Source organism: Malania oleifera, chromosome 5, assembly GCF_029873635.1.
Source record: "Malania oleifera isolate guangnan ecotype guangnan chromosome 5, ASM2987363v1, whole genome shotgun sequence".
NCBI lineage: Eukaryota > Viridiplantae > Streptophyta > Magnoliopsida > Santalales > Ximeniaceae > Malania > Malania oleifera.
The window spans coordinates 95,775,081-95,792,864 of NC_080421.1; the positions used below are offsets into that span (position 1 = coordinate 95,775,081).

Here is a 17,784-nt window from a genome sequence, read left to right on the forward strand (position 1 = left end):
TCGTTTTTAGCACTTATATATATATATATATGTGTGTGTGTGTGTGTGTGTGTGTGTGTTCTTCTTCTAATTATTTAGAAAAGTTGAAAGCTCCAACCGCGCGCGTGCGCACACACACACACACACACACACACACTTTTCTTCTTCTAATTATTTAGAAAAGTTGAAAGCTCAAATCTACCTTCTGACTATACACTGTGGAGACTATTTAATCCTGATTCTGTCACTGTGCCATCGAGTGTAAGTAAATCTCGTTGTTTTGTTTAGAAAGATTCGCTTGAGAAATAAGCTGGCCATGACGCGTAGCAAATATCGATACTTGGTTCGACGGGATTTGTTTAAATCTTACTGGACCAATATTATTTAATATATTATTATAAATTAATAATAAACTAACAAAAACTCGAAAGAAGTTGGAAGCGAAGCAGATTGGCGTGTTGCGTCTTCTCCCTTCGCCTAAGGTGTAAAGGAGACGAATCCATTGGCAGTGGGCATTCTTCCTCTGCGCCATCGGCCAACCAATGGAAGCCTCTGCATCTCCAATGCGAACCGATTTCGGAAAAATGGTTTACGGGTACGACTCTCTCTCTCTCTCTCTCTCTCTCTCTGGGATGCTGTTCATAGTTAGGTTCACCGGAAACTTGCGCTTTGGTATGTTTATCAACGTATGTGGTATGAAAAAACCCTTCGACTTCGTACTGTTGGTTATTCTATGTGATTGTCTGATAATTTAATTTCTTGTATTTTTTGCTAAGATGCGAGCACTACCGGAGACGATGCAAAATTCGAGCCCCATGTTGCGGTCAGATATTCCCCTGCCGCCACTGCCACAACGAGGCCATGGTTCTCTCTCTCTCTCAATACAGACATACATATCTATTTTGGGAACTTTATGGGGTTTTTTTAATTTTCATCATTTGTTTAAATTAGAGCGCAGTCAGCAACCCCAAGGATCGTCACGAACTTGTCAGGCACGATGTTAAGCAAGTAGGTACATCTGTGTGATCTCTGTCAGTCTCTCTGCATATGTTATTATTATTAATTCGTTACGGCTTTTTGGTTGGTTTGATGACACATCGATTCGAAACTGTTGTTTCAGGTTGTTTGCTCAGTTTGTGATACCGAGCAGCAGGTGTGGCCCGGTGGAGTTTGATGACGTTTTCTGTATTTTTCGTGATTTTATTTTATTATCCCAATTGGGTTTGCGATTATGAATTCTTTTTTCCTTTCGTTTCCAGGTTGATCAGGTTTGTTCAAACTGCGGCGTTAAGATGGGAGAATATTTCTGTGAGATTTGCAAATTCTATGATGATAACGTAATACGGACTTTCATCTTTTTAAGTTGTTTCAATTGTTGTTGGAGATGACCTAGACGTAGTTATGAACCTTGATATGGATTTATTCCAATTTGCCTTTTATTACTTCTATTTTTTGATGCCATCTATTGATTGCTTGCATTGCAGACGGAGAAGCAACAGTTCCATTGTAATGACTGTGGGATTTGTAGGTTAGTAACGAGTGAGTGGAACATATGACTGTCAGTTTCATATTCAATCTGTTTTTATGTCTTTTATAGCCATTGGTGTACAATAACTGACTTTTATTGCTGATTTTTATTTTAATTTTGCAGAGTTGGTGGTCGTGAGAACTTCTTTCACTGTCAAAAGTGTGGTATTCAATTTTACCCCCTTGCTTTTCTTTGGTGATGTGCAAATTTGGGCTTCAGAATTCCATCAAACTGTTGCTCAAATTCAAAGTCTATTGTGAAGTGGCGGAAAAGGGTTTACATAGCTGACCTTATCTAGTGGGACTTAAGGCTTGTTATTGTTGTTGTTGTTTTCATTGGTTTATCTTGTTTTTCCGTGCATAGATGTGATGTGCCTACATCAAAAGAAATTTTATCATTTAAAGTTATTTGGGGTTTTAAGTTTAATCCATTTAAAATGCTACAGAATTACAGTTCTAGAGTTGTAGGTATTTAAGGGGAAATAAAATTAAAAGGAATATAAAATATTCAAAGAGCTCATTTGTCCTAGCTATAAGGGTCAGTTTCACCCGTTCAAAAGGTCTGGGACCACCTTGAGGGGAATCAAAGCTGGAGAGCTTAATGCACATTAGCATAAATTTAAAAGGCTTTTCTGTAATTCTGCCTTTTTTTTCATTATCAACTTTCTTTTTGTTGATTGTTGATGGTTCATGAGTTCAGACTTTAGACTATGGCATTTATATTCACTTACATGCTAACCCCTTAAATCATGCACATCTTTAAAGCTTGCATTGTCACTTTATCTTAATGACTCCTGGTCTGCCAATGACACACACCCCCGGGATGCCTTCGCTCCTGCCAATCTTATTCGTTGTGTTCAGCATAAAGAGTCCAAAGTACCTTGTTTTATAAGCTCTATGTTGCTTTCTTCCCTATTAATGCTTTTTTGGCACAGGATCCTGCTATGCAGTTAGTTTGCGTAATAATCACTTCTGTGTGGAGAACTCCATGAAGGACCACTGCCCCATCTGTTATGAGGTTTGTGCCTTGAGCCTTATAATTGTGTTTCAAAGTTTACAAATTTGATATGTCTAATACTTTCATTCTTGCTGACAGTATCTTTTTGACTCAGTCAAAGGCACAGTTATTATGGCATGTGGACACACAATGCATATGGAGTGCCATGATGAGATGAGAAGCCAAAATCAGTAAGTTTTGGTTTATTATGAATTTTTGCAAGTTAAGCACTTGTCTGTGGTGTGTAAATTGCATTGAATTTGTTACCCAGGTATCGTTGTCCCAGATGCTCCAAGTCAGTGTTTGACATGTCTAGGACTTGGGAAATATTAGGTGCAGAGGTATGAGGTTTGGTCTTTTTCTTGAACATATGTCTGTGTTTTAAATGTTAATAAAACTGAATATTCTTTAAATTTCGTGCTTGAGGTTGTCTAGTTTTCTTTTCATTAGGCAACAACTCCTTTTGGTGATGCTAGTTATTGATTCCTGTGCAGAAGTCATAATTTGCTGAAAAGTTCCATATCCCATGATGGATGATAAAATTGGTTTTTTGAATTCTGTTTTCATGTGTTTTTTCCCCTCACTTTTTGACAAAATAATTGTTACCCCAGAAATATAGGGGAAGTAGTTGAGTTCTTTTAATTAATTTTATCAACAACAGATTTTAGTTTCTCTAATACTATAAAGGGTATTCCCCCTTTGGTGTCTTTTTTTGAAAATACCAAATGACTCCCCATAATAACCCATAATTATTCTAAAATACCATTATAACTACTTATAAGTATCCCAAAATACCCTTATGTCAAAGATATCCTTATAATTACTCATAATTACCCTAAAACATCCCTGTAATTACTCATAACTATCCCAAAACACCATTATATTCTTTAACTTCGGACTATTTTTTATAATTTTTTTTAAAATTTTAAAAATATAGAGTCGTGGAGCACACATGTAGTGCGTGCCCAGGACTAGTTTGTAATTAAGTGTCTAGGAAGAACTTACATATCATATTGGAAAAAAATATGTATAAAATTATAAAACAAAAACTAATATTTAAAATCTTCGAGGAAAAATGCCTTCCAAATTCTAGTGCCTAAGCCAATATAGTTACATAAAGGCACTATTTTTCATATAACAATGGCTATGAAGTTGAAAATATTACATTGTACCACCATCTCTATCTAATCCAAAAGAACAAGCTCTTAGGCTATGGCCTAAGTATTTGACCTTTTAATGTTTCTTCATTATGACAAAAACATTGAAACCAATCCCCACTGAACTTGCAGTCTTGCAACAATCTTCTGAAAAAAGCATTGAAACCAATCCCACTGAACTTGCAACAATCTTTTGACAAAAGCATTGAAACCAATCCTACTAACTTGCAACAAAAACCATCATTTAGGCACCCTAATGAGCCCCCTTATTCAGTAGGGTCATCATAGGGTATCCTTCTTCTTCTTCTTATTCTTCTTCTTCTGACAAAAGCATTGAAACTAATTCCACTAAACTTGCAACAAAAACCATCAGTTAGGCACCTTAATGAGTCCCCTTATTCGGTAGGGTCATCATAGGGTATCCTTCCTACTCCAAGAGTTCCTTCAGCACCTAACAATATGAGTCTGGCTCCCAAAAAGGTTGGTAGACCTGTTCACCCCCTTTAACCTTAGGTCAATCTAGAGACTAGGTTTGAGGAAGTTAACCTTGAGGAGTTTAATAATGTAGGGTAGACTAGGTTTGAGGAAGTTAACCTTGAGAAGTTTAATGATGTAGGGTACCAACCTAACCCTTGGCATGGTCCACACTTGCCTAGGCAAGGTTGGGAGGACTGTGGAGATGCTACAAAAAGGGTCAAGGGAGATGTGCTATGATGGGAAATTAGACCCGAGTTCCTTTTTAGACTAGCTATCGGAGATGGAGGATTTCTTTAACTGGTACCGTATACCGGGTGAGGGCAAAGTTTAGTTTTCCAAGATGAAACTTGTAGGACCAGGAAAGGAGTATTGGTCAACTGTGCAATAAACCCTAGAATGGTTCGGTGAACCTCCTATTACCCAGTGGGAAGTGATGAGATTGAAAGAAAGGTATATCCTTCCTTCCTTTAAGTGCTAGTTGTTTAATGAGCTTTTGAACCATAACAAACCACTATCGTAGCTAGCTATACATTAATCGATTTGAGGAGTTGATGCTTAGGATTGATATTATTGAGGTCAAACTTCTATTGTGGCTAGGTTTGTGTATGGTCTTAAGTAGGATGTTTGGGCGAGAGGTTGAATTGTTCTCAAGAGCTCCCATAGGTCTTCATCTCTGGTGAGTGAGTCTCGTCATTCCAAATCCTTTCCGTAGTTTAGATCTACCATCCCTTAGTCTACCTTTAGAGAGAGTTTCGCAAAGCAAATAGAGTCACATCATGTTGTTCGCTTTAGTGGGCTTAGTATTCTTTAGGCCAGTAGGTCATCTGTGCAGTGTCGTTGTGCCACGCTAGAGATCATATTGCTGTCTTTGGCCCCAACAAGCTTTAGCTTAAGAGCGTGAAACTAATGACTTGCCTGAAGGTGAAGATTAGGTTGTAGATGTTGTTTAGTACTCGAGACATAAGGGTAAGCTTGTTGATGATTTTGAGGAGGATGATTGCCTTGTTGGTGTGGTTAGGTGTGTCTTATACACTACCATGGATAGTGAGAAGTGGAAATGGACCATTATTTTCCACACTTTCATTTGTTGTGGAGATAAGACATGTAGATTAGTTATTGATGGGGGTAGTAGCGTGAATGTGATCTCCAGGGCTGCTTTAGGAAGATTAAACCTTAAGGGAGAGCCCCCACCCTCACCCTTTTAAGGTGAATTGGGTAAATAGGAGAGGTGTCTTGTATCCATCCAGATGGGAGATTATAAGGATAGGGTCTATTGTGATATTCTCTTGAAGGATGTGGCACATGTCTTGTTAGGGGGTGACCATGGTTATTTGATCATGATGTAACCAATCATGGTAGGGAAAACACTTATGTTTTTGGCACAATGATAAGAATATCATCTTGACCCGTACCAAGCCCACTCCCAAGGATCCTAAGTTAATGAACAATATAGCCTTTCAAGTCCCAATTCAAAGAAGCATTCACTTGCTTAATTGTAGGGTTTTTGAGCGAGAGAGCTTAGAGTACAAGTGCATTTTAGCAATCATAACTTGAGGCGTTCCTTCTAAGGGTCGAGAGTCTTTATGTGAGTACCGAGGAGAGTTGCCAATTGAGTTCTTTGATGTTGTGCCTATTGAGTTACCTAGTGAACTAGCACCTATGCTCATAGTTGTTAGAATCTTATGATTCCTGACTCAACTCATATTGATTTGTATCAATTCCACCCCAAATTGATTCGAATCTTTCTAGGGAACTTAAAAACAACTGAATCATTTCCCAATCTATGATTCACCTTGTGAATCTAACAAATCGATTTAAATCTATTGATTCAAACGATTATATAAGTATCGTATCCTGAAAAACCTGACTAGTTTAAACCAATTTTTTTTTTTAATTGCATTTGCTTTTACACAATTAACATTCCTTGTCTACGTTAATATTGTTCTTAAAAAGAGGAGAAAATAGAACTTTATGTTATGAAATAAGTGTGTGGCTGTCAACCATTGTTCACTTCCATCTCTTCTCCGACAATCACACACCCCCAATCTCTCTCCTTTATGTAAATCAATAAAAAAAGAATTAAACACCCACCTGCTCCATTAATAAAAAGGAAATTCCGTCATCACTTGCTCCTCTCATGGCTATATAAGGAGGAGCGGATGATGGAGATGATGTGCGCAGAAGAGAAGAACGAGCATAGAAGGAAAGATAAGAAAGAAGTGGAAAAGAATATGAGAGATATATAAGAAAGTGGGTGAGATATATTATGTACAAGGCCTGATCCATATCATTTTGTAATTCTCCCATAAAATAGTGAAGTATTGATCTCATCCGCCCGTGGAGTAGGTATATCCAAACCACATAAATTCTCTCTCTCATCTCCTTTTAATTTTCTATTATTTTTCTACATATTTTTATAATACGTTATAAGCACGAGACTCTAACCAACTGACATATTTCTTTAATTTTTATTTAATTTACAGGACTCTAATCAACTAAAATATTTCTTTTAATTCTTATTTAATTTATTTATTTCTTGTAAGTTTTACCGCCTTGATGATAGGTTTTATTTCTGTGTATTAATACCGCCTTGATGGTAGATTTTATTGATGTGTATTGATACCGTTTTAATCTCAAGAAGAGATGATAAGATAGTCCTTCTGAAGAGGTTATATATTTAATCTTCCGTATATATATTTAATCTCGAGAAGAGATGCTATATATTTAAATTTCCCGTATGTATTTTTAAATTTTTCGTCTACATATTTAATTTCTTGAAAAGATAGACCTTCTGAAAAGGTTATATATTTCCAGGAGAGATGACAAATATTTACTTCCTGAAGAGGGTATATTTTTAACCTCCCGAAAAGATGTTCAAATCGACCTCTTGAAGAGGTGAAACGTTTATTCTTCAGATGAAGTAATATATTTAACCTCCGGAAGAGGTGATAAATTATTACTCAATTTAATATTGTAAATTGGAATCATATTCCTGAAGGGTGCAAATTGAGAAAAATAAAATAATGTTCCTGAAGAAACATATTTAAGTACCCAGAAGGATGGAAATAATATTTTATTATTATCTCTGTTTTATTTCAGTTTTTATATTTCAGCTTTTACATTATGTTTTTACAAATTTCCTTATAATTGTTAATTTTTTTAAACATCGAACATAAGAAAAATTGAATTTGTTTTCTTGACATCGAAGGCAATAATTGTATATCATGTATTCTTAATGTCAAAATCCATCTGAATGCAATAAAATTGGGAAATACTATTTTAGATGAAAATACTTCATCTTTGCAAGATCGCACAAAAGTCATGATGTAACGACCTGCTACTTATATCACATATTATTATTATTTTTTCCATCTATATATATATAACTTAAATACCATCTGTCTGATATACTACTGAAAATATCCCAAGCTCAAAGGAGCACTGAGGAAACTTTGTATGTCATACACCCCTATGCAGTGGTATACAAGAAAGTGTAAACTGTCAAATACACAATACCAGAAAGTTATAATATTCTGAAGTATATTTACAATACAAAATACCCAGTGAAAACATCAAAAACCTGGGATCTATCTCAAATCACTGGCACCAAAAATACACCTACCCTTCCAGTAAGGGCAGCGCAAGACAACCTCTACTCGTAAATCGATATGCTCGCCTAACTAGATCTCCTGAAAAATAGTAAGTCACTAAGATGAGACAACGCTTAGTAAGAAGAAATATGCTATCACTAGTGTGTGGCGGCTGAGTTGCACATTTAATATACTGAAATAATACTGATACTGTAAAATGAGTAAACTGATATACTATACAAAACACATGTAATGTAGTTTAAAATACAACTGTGTATCTGAGTTTACTATTTGTACATACTGTTAATATGATAATATAAATTGCTGTTGTATGATATATCTGTACATAGAAACTTTTGCTATACCCTGGGATCTGTATGTCATGATATAACCCCTCATGACAGGGTTGTGCGGCCTGTAGACTGGACTTACTCTAGTTGGCCTACCAGGCAAGTCAATCTATATCTCTATCATCTGCCAATTTAGCCCACTATAATCTCTTCGGCCAATCTCCAAATCTATCATCGTCTAACCGGCCACTTCAACCCAACTCGCTGGGGAGACTGTAATCTCTCCTGGCACGGTTAGACGAAATCCACATACTATCTGAGTTATGTGATTGCACTCTATCTATAATAGCAATGGTACCGTGCTCTGCTGTTTGTATCTGTCTGAAATTTTCTCAGGTATCCGATATCGTGTAATACTATATATATATAAATATATATACTTATCTTGCTGTTTTAATATGATTTCAAAGCAATCATAACACTATAAATCTGAGCTGTAATATCTGAAATATCTATTTGAAATATCTGTAATATCTGTCTGTAATTTCTTTATGAGATATTTGTAACATTTGTCTTTAATATCTGTAATTTTTTTCTGAAATATTTGTAATATCTGTAATATCTATCTAAAATATCTGTAACACCTGTCTGTAATATTTGTATTATCTGTCTGAGTGTTATGGTTTAGAAATCATGTTATTCTGAAGAATGATATAAATCTTACTTTCTGCTAATATACTTGTATAATTGGATATCTGTAAAATTTCATAATCAACATATTAAACTATAATAAACTCAGGCCACACAAATGTGTAATTAAAATCTCATGCTTTATATATGTAATTTCACTGAAATAATAACACATGATATTCTGGAAAAATAAACTGATCAACATGCTTGTAAATAAACATACAAAATCTTCTGTTATACATTCTAAAAACTCTCTAGCATAGCATCTTTTCTTTACCTAATTTCTGAAAAGCCCCTACTGTATTCAGACCCTACACCTGCAGGGTTCCCCATTCAATACCCTGAAAACAACATCTCCCTGAACAAAATATCAGTATTTTTTTTGTATTCTACATTTCTTATAGCTGTGGGAAAGACAAATACTAAATAAAATGCCTTATTCCAAGATTGTGATGAATTTCAAACCAACCCCACCAACGATCCGCTCTAATAGACTTGAAGAGAACTTTCCTAGGAGCGTCGTGGTGGCCTCAGATCGTCAAACCGGCGAAAATACGGCCCGAAAACTTAGAGAAAAGGGGGAGGGGATGAACTGAGGAGACTGAGAGTAATTCATGCAAGAATTTCAGCTAAAAAATGAGGTTTAAGCTATTTATACACTAGCCTTCATCGACGAGTCACGTCACTTCGTCGGCGAGGTCAAGAAGGACGTTCGTCGACGAATGCCTACTCCTCGTTGATGAAATTCAGAACTTGGAAAATAGCCTCTTAGTATATTCTCGTCGACGAGACGCGTCCCCGTCAACGAGACCCTAATATGTGCTCGTCGACGAATCCCCTGTGTTCGTCAACGAGACCTTGTTTAATTCTCCAGTTTTTAATTCCTTTTCTCTCCTCCTTCTATTTTAAATTATGAAAAATTATTCGGGTCTCTACACATGATCTTCCTCATATATGATGGTGTATGGAAGGTACATAGACTGAGCGGCTTATTAGAAAAAAAATTATATATTATTATATATATGTATAATAATGCATGGGCTCAGACGTATTTGCCTTTTCTATTTTATATTCAATTCCCTATCTAATTAATTAATAATTCCTCTCTCTCTCTCTCTCTCTCTCTCTCTCTCTCATAATTTTTATCTCTCTTTAATTGCTTTTTCTCTCATATTTTTTTAATTTTATTATTATATTGTATTTATAGAGGAAGAATTAAAGACTAAATACCTCATTGTCAAAGACCCACTTATCCTACGGAAAAAATTTAAAGGATAAATTTGACCATCAAAAGACTCTGATTTTACCAAAAGTTTGATATGAATGGTTGCACCTGAAGTTGTAAGATTTTAAAATAGACAGTATATATAACTCGGCTCTACATAAAATTAGCTTGAAGTTAAAACTATGTGGCAAAAATATTATTGACAAAGACATGTTTGAAAAGACTTTTATTGCTTTCCATCCCACTAATATGCTTCTGTAGTAGCAATATAGGGAGAGGAAATTTAGTAAATTTTCTGAACTCATATTATGTCTTTTTGTTGTTAAGAAATATAATGAGTTTTTGATAAAAAATCACCAAACTTGTCCAACTGGTTCGACCCTTTTCCCTGGAGTGAATATGAACATATCTCGTGGTTGAGGACGAGGCCACATGTATGGTCGTGGGGCATGGTCGTGGTCGTGATCGAAATAATCATTGGCATCAGGAATAACCCCCAGAGGAGGGATGACCCCCAGAAGTGAATTAATGATAAAAAAATCAATGACCTAGGCATCATGAAAATGAATGCTATAAATGCGGAGAAAAATGTCATTGGTTGCGTAGCTGTAGTATGTCCAAGCACATGGTGGATCTATACCAAGTCTTTATAAATGAAAAGGAAATATTTTCATTACTTGAATATATTTTCAACAAATGTCAATACAATATCTGTTTCTATAAATTTGATTAAAGGATCTGGAAGAGCTAATATAAAGTTATCCAATGATACTTTATTACGAAGTGATGAAGCTTAATATTCCAGCAGATCTAGAAGAAATCTATTAAGTTTTAAAGATTTAAGACTCAATGGATATCACATTGAAATTGCAAATGAAGGTAGGAAATAATTTATTTATATTATTTCTATTGTTTGTGAGAAAAAACAAATTTTAGAAAAACTGTCAACTTTATTTTCTAACTTGTATTATATAAAGATTGAAGCAATTGAATCATATAATGTCTTGTACCAGAAGTGTAATGACCCAAGCATTCGTCTTGGACATCTTGAAGATGTAATGATATGAAGAATCATTGAAAATTAACATGGTCATTCATTAAAGAACAAGATTCTTTTATCAAATGATTTCATGTATACTGCTTGCTCTTAAAGGAAATTAATTGTCATTTTAATGAAATAGTAGTCCCTACATTAGGAGGGAGCAAAATTAGTGTCTGAATCGCAACATGAAATCATATAGAATGCTATGTGTTTATCTCATTTAGATTCTCGCACAAATCAAAGTGAATTTGAAGTTCAAAAGATTATACATTTGCAAGAGATTACAAATAAGTTACCAGATTCTTTTGGTACAATTGGTCGGTGAAAACTGCATGTGCATGTTTATGTTGCTTTTTGTAAGTGAGCTTCAACAGCATGCAGTTTTGGCTCTCTGTCTTGTTTATCTAATCTTTATTTTTTAACATTTTGTTTTGCATATATAGGATGAGATTGTTGTTTTTAAACATGTGAAAATATGAGTTTTACAAGAGCCCTGAGCTTTCTTCAGTAATGCAGTGGCATCTTACTTAGGTTCACATGTGGTATGAGAAATTACTCCAAGGCTGTAGAACGATGGGATAGGTTGAGTGGAAGATTTTTGCGGTAGTTGGAAAACGTGCACATCAAAATCCTCAAAGTGTGGGGTATGTTTCTTAATATGGGAATTGAAATTGGTTTCAAGCTCTCAAGTAGCTTTATATGGCTAATTTGTAAGAGAAGCAAAAAATTCTGGCAGTTTGCAGTAGTTTATATGGTGAAATCCTATGCTCCCAAACTCTTGTGGCCGGCTTCCCTTTCTATTTGAAGTAGCTTTCGAGCATAGGCAATGAAAAACTCATATATGTTGGATACAGATGACATCATCTGCCTGTAGTTTCTCCATAAAACTGTGTCCTGCAATATTCAAGGACGTTTGCACATAGTTCTGGTATGTTTCAGCCTGCATCATTGTACCAGAGGCTTGTAGGAGAGGAACTGTTTCTACGTGTTTTTTGTACGTGTATTGAACATGCTATATGCATATTAAAAGACTTGTATATGCGACCATCGCACACAGCTCTAAAAGCAAACATGGATTGCTGCTTTTATTCTGTAGCTGCATTTATTGTTTTTGGTTGGTATCAGAAAGTTTACATATATTTGCAGTATATATTTTATCTTATATGAAATTGCGATTTTGCACTGATTTGCTACTATCTCCTGGATAGATTGAAGCTACTGCTATGCCGGAGGAATACCACTATGAGGTAGCTGCTTTATCCATGTTTTCCTGTTGGATCCTCTCTCAGAAGATAATTCATGGGAAAAGAAATAAAAGAATTAATGATCATTAAAATATCTGCTGCAGGGAACTGCTCCAGCAGACAACATGTACTGAGTTGCAACTGTATTTTTTGCAGGTTCCGATCCTTTGCAATGACTGCAACAAAACAAGCAGGGCCTTCTTTCACATACTCGGCCACAAGTGTAGCCACTGCAACTCCTATAACACTCGTGTGATTGCAACGCCAGATGCTCCCCAATGATTGTTTATGGCTGATTTCCAGACTTCAGATCGATCAACTGCACTCTTTGATCAATTCCTGCCAAAAACTCATTCTCAGCATGCAGGGTATATGACTGAATGTTTTGATTTAGCATTTGATTATTGTCTCCATATTTTGGTTCCATGCATGCCTCTAGTTCATAGTTCCTGTGAAATGAACTTGCTGTCCTGCCCCCAATAAATTGATATGATATTCCCGACTAACAATTGTTTGGCTTTGATCTAATTTCCTTGGATTTGACTGAACTTGTTGCTATTATTATTATTATTAATTTCAAAATTTTTTAATTTTGATAAAATGGTCAACCAAATAATAATAAAATGATAAAGGGATTTTTTTTTTAAAAAACAAAAAAGAAAAGAAAGAAAAGCAACGTGCAAGACATGCTCTGCATGGCGTTCACAAATTTGAACTATTGCAAAGTGTTGATTAGGGGTGTAATTAACTAGTTTGATTTGTTCAAAAGCCTTATTTAACGGTGCAAGTAAGTGGAACCAATATACGAGTTGTTTGCATTCGAGCTCAATTTGCTCTATACCTTGATTTTTTATTTGATTTTTGTTATCGAGTTTGCCTATTTTTTTCTTTTGTGTTTTCAACTTTCCAATATTTCATATTGAGCACCTTACACTAGGGTGGGCATGGTTCCATTAATTGAATCATGCCTTTCGAATTCTTAATCCAACTGAAATTTTGATTCGTTAGCAAATATGAATCGAAACTAAAACATATTAGATGGTTAATTGAAATTTGATTAATTGATTTTTAGAACAATACTCAGTAGTTACTGCTGGATTTACTTCACACTTTTAATGCATTAGGAATTAATATTTTTTATTATAGTAATTAGCTTGTAAATTTTGATATTATTATTAAAATTTAAGAATCATTCTTAGAATAATATAATTATTTTTAATTTAAATTGTTAAAACTTTATATTAAATTATATATAATATATATTTCTAATATATTAGTTGGATTAAATTAATCGTGGTAATTAAATACGTTGAACTGCAATTGATTTTTTTGAAAAATAATTAATTTTACAAATCAATTTAGTTCGTTTGATTTATTTTTTCAGATTACCCTGTTCCTACCAGCAGGTTCGGGTAGTACCACCGCGCTCCCACCACCATTAATGAGGAGTACGGGCATTGATTAGGGCAGAAAAAGGACATGGTACCTGTCATGCAAAAGCCGACTCTCTTTGTTAGGTCAATTAAAATATCTTTTAATAGACATTTCAAATATTGGCTAATTAAAAAATTAGTTAATTTTTTTATTAATATTTGTAATGAACATTTTTCTAATATTTCTAATTAACAATTTAATCAATATTTATATATGAGTATTATTGTTTAAGAGTCAAAATAGCGAGGGCAATTTGGGCCAAAGAGTAGGATTCCCATGAAACTTTCCTGTCAATATTAGATTTTGACAATCTGGAGAGTTTTGGCGTGAAATTGGTGGACGGTAATCATCAGACTTTCATTGTTAGTTTGGTGATCCAATCAACATTATTAGAGATGATTAAAGTCGCGTAAGCTAATGATGAAGAGTTACTCGAGATTGTAGAGAAGGTATAGTAGGGGTTGATTGCAGATTTTAACATATTCAAGGGAGGTGTATTGAGGTTTGAAACCAGACTGTGTGTTCCAAACGACAAGGGGATAAGGAGGACGATCCTGGTGGAGGCGTATCGTTCCTTGTATACGGTACATCTAGGTAGCACGAAAATGTATCGGGATTTAAGCGAATCATTCTGGTGGAGTGGCATGAAAAAGGAGATTGCTTGATTTGTGCAGCAATGTCTGATGTGTCAGTAGGTAAAGACTGAACATCAAAGGGTGGCGGGACCGTTACAGCCATTGAGTATCCCAAAGTGAAAATGAGAGCATATCTCCATGGACTTTGTCATCAGGTTACCACCAGCAGTTCACGGGCAGAATGCAATCTGGGTGATCGTGAACAGGTTGACTAAATCTGCTCACTTTGTACCGATGAAGGTTAGCAACTCTTTGAGTAGGCTAGCTGACCTATATGTGCAAGAGATAGTCAGAATGCACAGGGTATTGGTGTCCATTGTTTCAGATCGAGACCTGAGATTTACTTCTCAATTCCGAAAAAGTTTACATGAGGCACTGGGGATGAAACTTACTTTCAGTACAACGTTTTACCCTCAGACTGATAGACAATCAGAGAGAATGATACAGATCTTGGAGGATATGTTACGGGTGTGCGTGTTAGATTTTGGCGGTAGTTGGATTCAGTTTCTACCGTTAGTGAAATTTGTCTATAACAATGGCTTCCAAGCTAGTATCGAAATGACACCGTTCGAAGCATTGTATAGTCGAAAGTGTCAGTCTCCTCTGTACTAGGATGAGGTCGGTGAACGGCAGGTATTGGGACCCAAACTCGTACAACAGGCTTCTGAGAAGGTCAGATTGATCAGGGATACAATTAAATCATCTCATAGTCGGCAGAAGAGTTACACGGATGTTCGCCGTCGTGAGTTGGAATTTGAGTTGTGGGTAAGATATTCCTGAGAATTACTTTGATGAAAGGAGTGATGAGATTCGAGAAGAAGCGCAAGCTGAGCCCGAGATATATTGGACCATTCGAGATACTTGAACAAGTGGGTCAGGTAGCCTACAGAATTGCACTACCCTCAGTGCACTCTCGGATCCATGATGTATTCCATATATCCATGTTGAGAAGGTATATGCTAGATCCATTACATGTGATTAGTTACGAATTTTTAGAGATTGGAGATGCTTTGACGTATGAGGAGGTACCAGTTTAGATTCTGAATCAGAAAGTTCAAAAGCTGCGTATCAAGGAGATACCGTTAGTGAAAGTGTTGTGGCAGAATCATGCAGTTGAGGAAACTTTTTGGGAATTAGAGATGAAAATACGTCGAAAGTTTCCACATTTGTTTTAAGGGGTGATGTTTACAGGAACGGTTTGGGTAAGTATGTGATGTATCTGTTGTTTAGAGTGTTAATGTGTGGTTAGTCTCTAGGAGGGTTTTGTGATAAATGTGAACTCCTGAGACCTTATGTATGTAACCACGGTATTTCTCCATCATAAGTGAGGGTATGTAATAAATTTGGGACAAGGCTGCTATGTGGGTGGTCGTTGGCTCTTCTTAGAATCGGGTATGCGTTTAGGTATATTGATGAGTTAGCGAGCGAGATAGAGCAAATTTCGAGGACAAAATTTTGTAAGGAGTGGGGGTTGTAAGAACCCGACCTGATTATTTTAAATTAAATAAATAAGAAAAGGGAAGGAAATTTAAAAAGGTGAAAACAGTAGGGCTCGTTGACTAGGTTTCTTCTCTCGTCGACGAAGTCCTTTCTACAGCTCAACGATGAAATTTAGAGGTTCGTCGATGAGTGAATATCGAGAGATTTTGGGAATTCTGAAATCTCAGGCTTGTTGATGAACTCCCTTCTTCTACTCGTCAATAAGCTCTCCACTTCGTCGACGAGTCTAGCTGGGTCAAAGGTTTATAAATATCTTATTCATTGCTTAATTGCTAAGAAATCAAAGATTCTCTCTCTCTCTCTCTCTCTCTCTCTCTCTCTCTCTCTCTAGAATTGGAAGGAGGCTTTATTTCTCTAAGGTTTTGGGCCGTATGTTACTCGAATCAACGATCAGATGTCACTACGTGGATTAGGAGAAGAATCTCTACAGTTATAGCGGATCAGATCTTCGTTTTGAGGATTTTCAGGTTTTGTTCCAAAATCGAGGTAAGGATTTGATTTCATTTTTGGTTCGGTAGATCTATAGTGGTTGGGATTATATTGAAATATTGTTCTTTGGTTTTTATGTTTTGGGAACTTAGTTCGCTGTTTTGGAGCCGTTTAGTTTGTTTATTGATTTTCAGGGAATGGTAAGGGGTTTCTGTTTATATCGGTTATTTTTGTAATTTGAATTAGTAAAACTGTGGTTTACGATTATATAAATGTTTTGGTTACTTACTTATTGGGAAAATCTATCGGGTGAAATTATGAAATTTTCAGGTTACAATTTTTGGGAAAATTGTGGCTTTTGGGTATCATTTCTGTTTCTGTTGGAATATCGTATATTTGGTAGAATAATAATATAGAGATAATCGTACCTTTGATTATGTTAAACTATATTTTCGAATTATCTGTTATAGTATTATTTATATACCTAAATAAGTGTGGAATGAGCTGATATGTTGAATAAAGTGTTATGTGAAAAGTGTGCCGATTAACTACTATAGGCTGTGAGTTGCTGAAATGAGATATAGGAACAAAAGTTCCAAAATATTCCAAGTTTTTGTGAAAATGCCGAGTCAGAATAAAACCGAAGGCCTAGGACAATTGAAGCATTTGGTTAACTATCAAAGGCTGAGATATGAGGCGCGTCAGAATAATACTGTAGGCAGCTGAGTTAGTTAACTACCGTAAGCTCAGATATCTGGCTTGAGGCTAAGGGTGTGAAATACCACCTATGATTTCGGTTGGTCATCAAAGTGTGTGAGTTTGCGTCATGTTTGCACCGGTTCAACGCTATGAGGGCTTATGTTATGTTAGGTTACCGAGGGTGCCGTCTCATGCGGTCGGCTTAGGTTGAAGAGTGGACGACACTAGATCGAGGTGTTTTGGTGAGATGTATACTGGAATTGTGTTGTGAAAATACTAAAATTGTGAAATGTTTATGTTTTATTATTGAAATAACACTTATGTATCCACACACTAATATAACCTGCTTCTCCCTTACTGAGAGGTGTCTCACCCCTATCATACAAATGTTTTTCAGGTCCTTTGAGTAGCCAACACTAGCGTCCTAGCGTTTTAGGAGCGTGGTTGTTGGTTAGCTTTGTAGAAGTACTTGTGTAAGTACTAATCTTTGGGTGGGTTATCATTTTGGGTTATATAGACGCTCGGGGTTTGTTATGTTGTTTTGGGAATTAGACTATGATTTTGTATAAACTCTGGTATGATATGATCGTATGGTATTATGAATGTATTATGTTGAATTATTCCGCTGCCTATATTGTGAATGTGATTGTGGATAAGGTATACGTGAACCCTATGGGGTCGGACCATTATATTGTGTAGTATCATGGATGGTTGTATGATACATGGACATGTTAGGTTACTAAATCACACATTGGGGTCCATTTTCGGGTTCGGGGCTTGACAATCTTGCTAAAACACTCTTGCTGAAGTTTTCTACTAAGAATTTGTTGATTAAAGTCTACGGTTCTTTGTGTTTCTACTGAGTTTCT

At 35.8% G+C, this 17,784-nt stretch overlaps 1 protein-coding gene across 12 annotated transcripts; it reads left to right on the top strand.

Annotated features, from left to right (window-relative positions):
- Positions 1–398: 398 nt before the first annotated feature.
- Positions 399–17,547, top strand: LOC131155592 (E3 ubiquitin-protein ligase MIEL1). Of its 12 annotated transcripts, none has more exons than XR_009136849.1 (13): positions 408–574; positions 756–843; positions 931–987; positions 1,100–1,132; positions 1,239–1,316; positions 1,464–1,518; positions 1,631–1,666; positions 2,442–2,524; positions 2,603–2,694; positions 2,775–2,844; positions 12,183–12,221; positions 12,375–12,586; positions 17,313–17,547. XR_009136849.1 is itself a non-coding variant. In XM_058108831.1 (12 exons), exons 1-12 carry the CDS (start codon positions 522–524, stop codon positions 12,498–12,500), a joined length of 810 nt encoding a protein of 269 aa, XP_057964814.1. In that variant the 5' UTR covers positions 399–521; the 3' UTR covers positions 12,501–12,727. The 12 variants fall into 12 exon arrangements, 3 of the variants coding, with proteins under 3 accessions (XP_057964814.1, XP_057964815.1, XP_057964816.1); XR_009136851.1 differs by having other exon boundaries at positions 1,464–1,507; positions 1,631–1,671; XR_009136850.1 differs by lacking the exon at positions 17,313–17,547 and adding an exon at positions 13,603–13,846.
- The last annotated feature ends 237 nt before the right edge of the window (positions 17,548–17,784 follow it).

Bases quoted from the DNA above. Each gene is read 5' to 3' on its own strand.
- LOC131155592 (XM_058108831.1), top strand. From the start codon at position 522: ATGGAAGCCTCTGCATCTCCAATGCGAACCGATTTCGGAAAAATGGTT. The intron at 844-930 runs GTTCTCTCTCTC...TGTTTAAATTAG, and splicing joins ACTGCCACAACGAGGCCATG to AGCGCAGTCAGCAACCCCAA. The intron at 1,317-1,463 runs GTAATACGGACT...CTTGCATTGCAG, and splicing joins GCAAATTCTATGATGATAAC to ACGGAGAAGCAACAGTTCCA.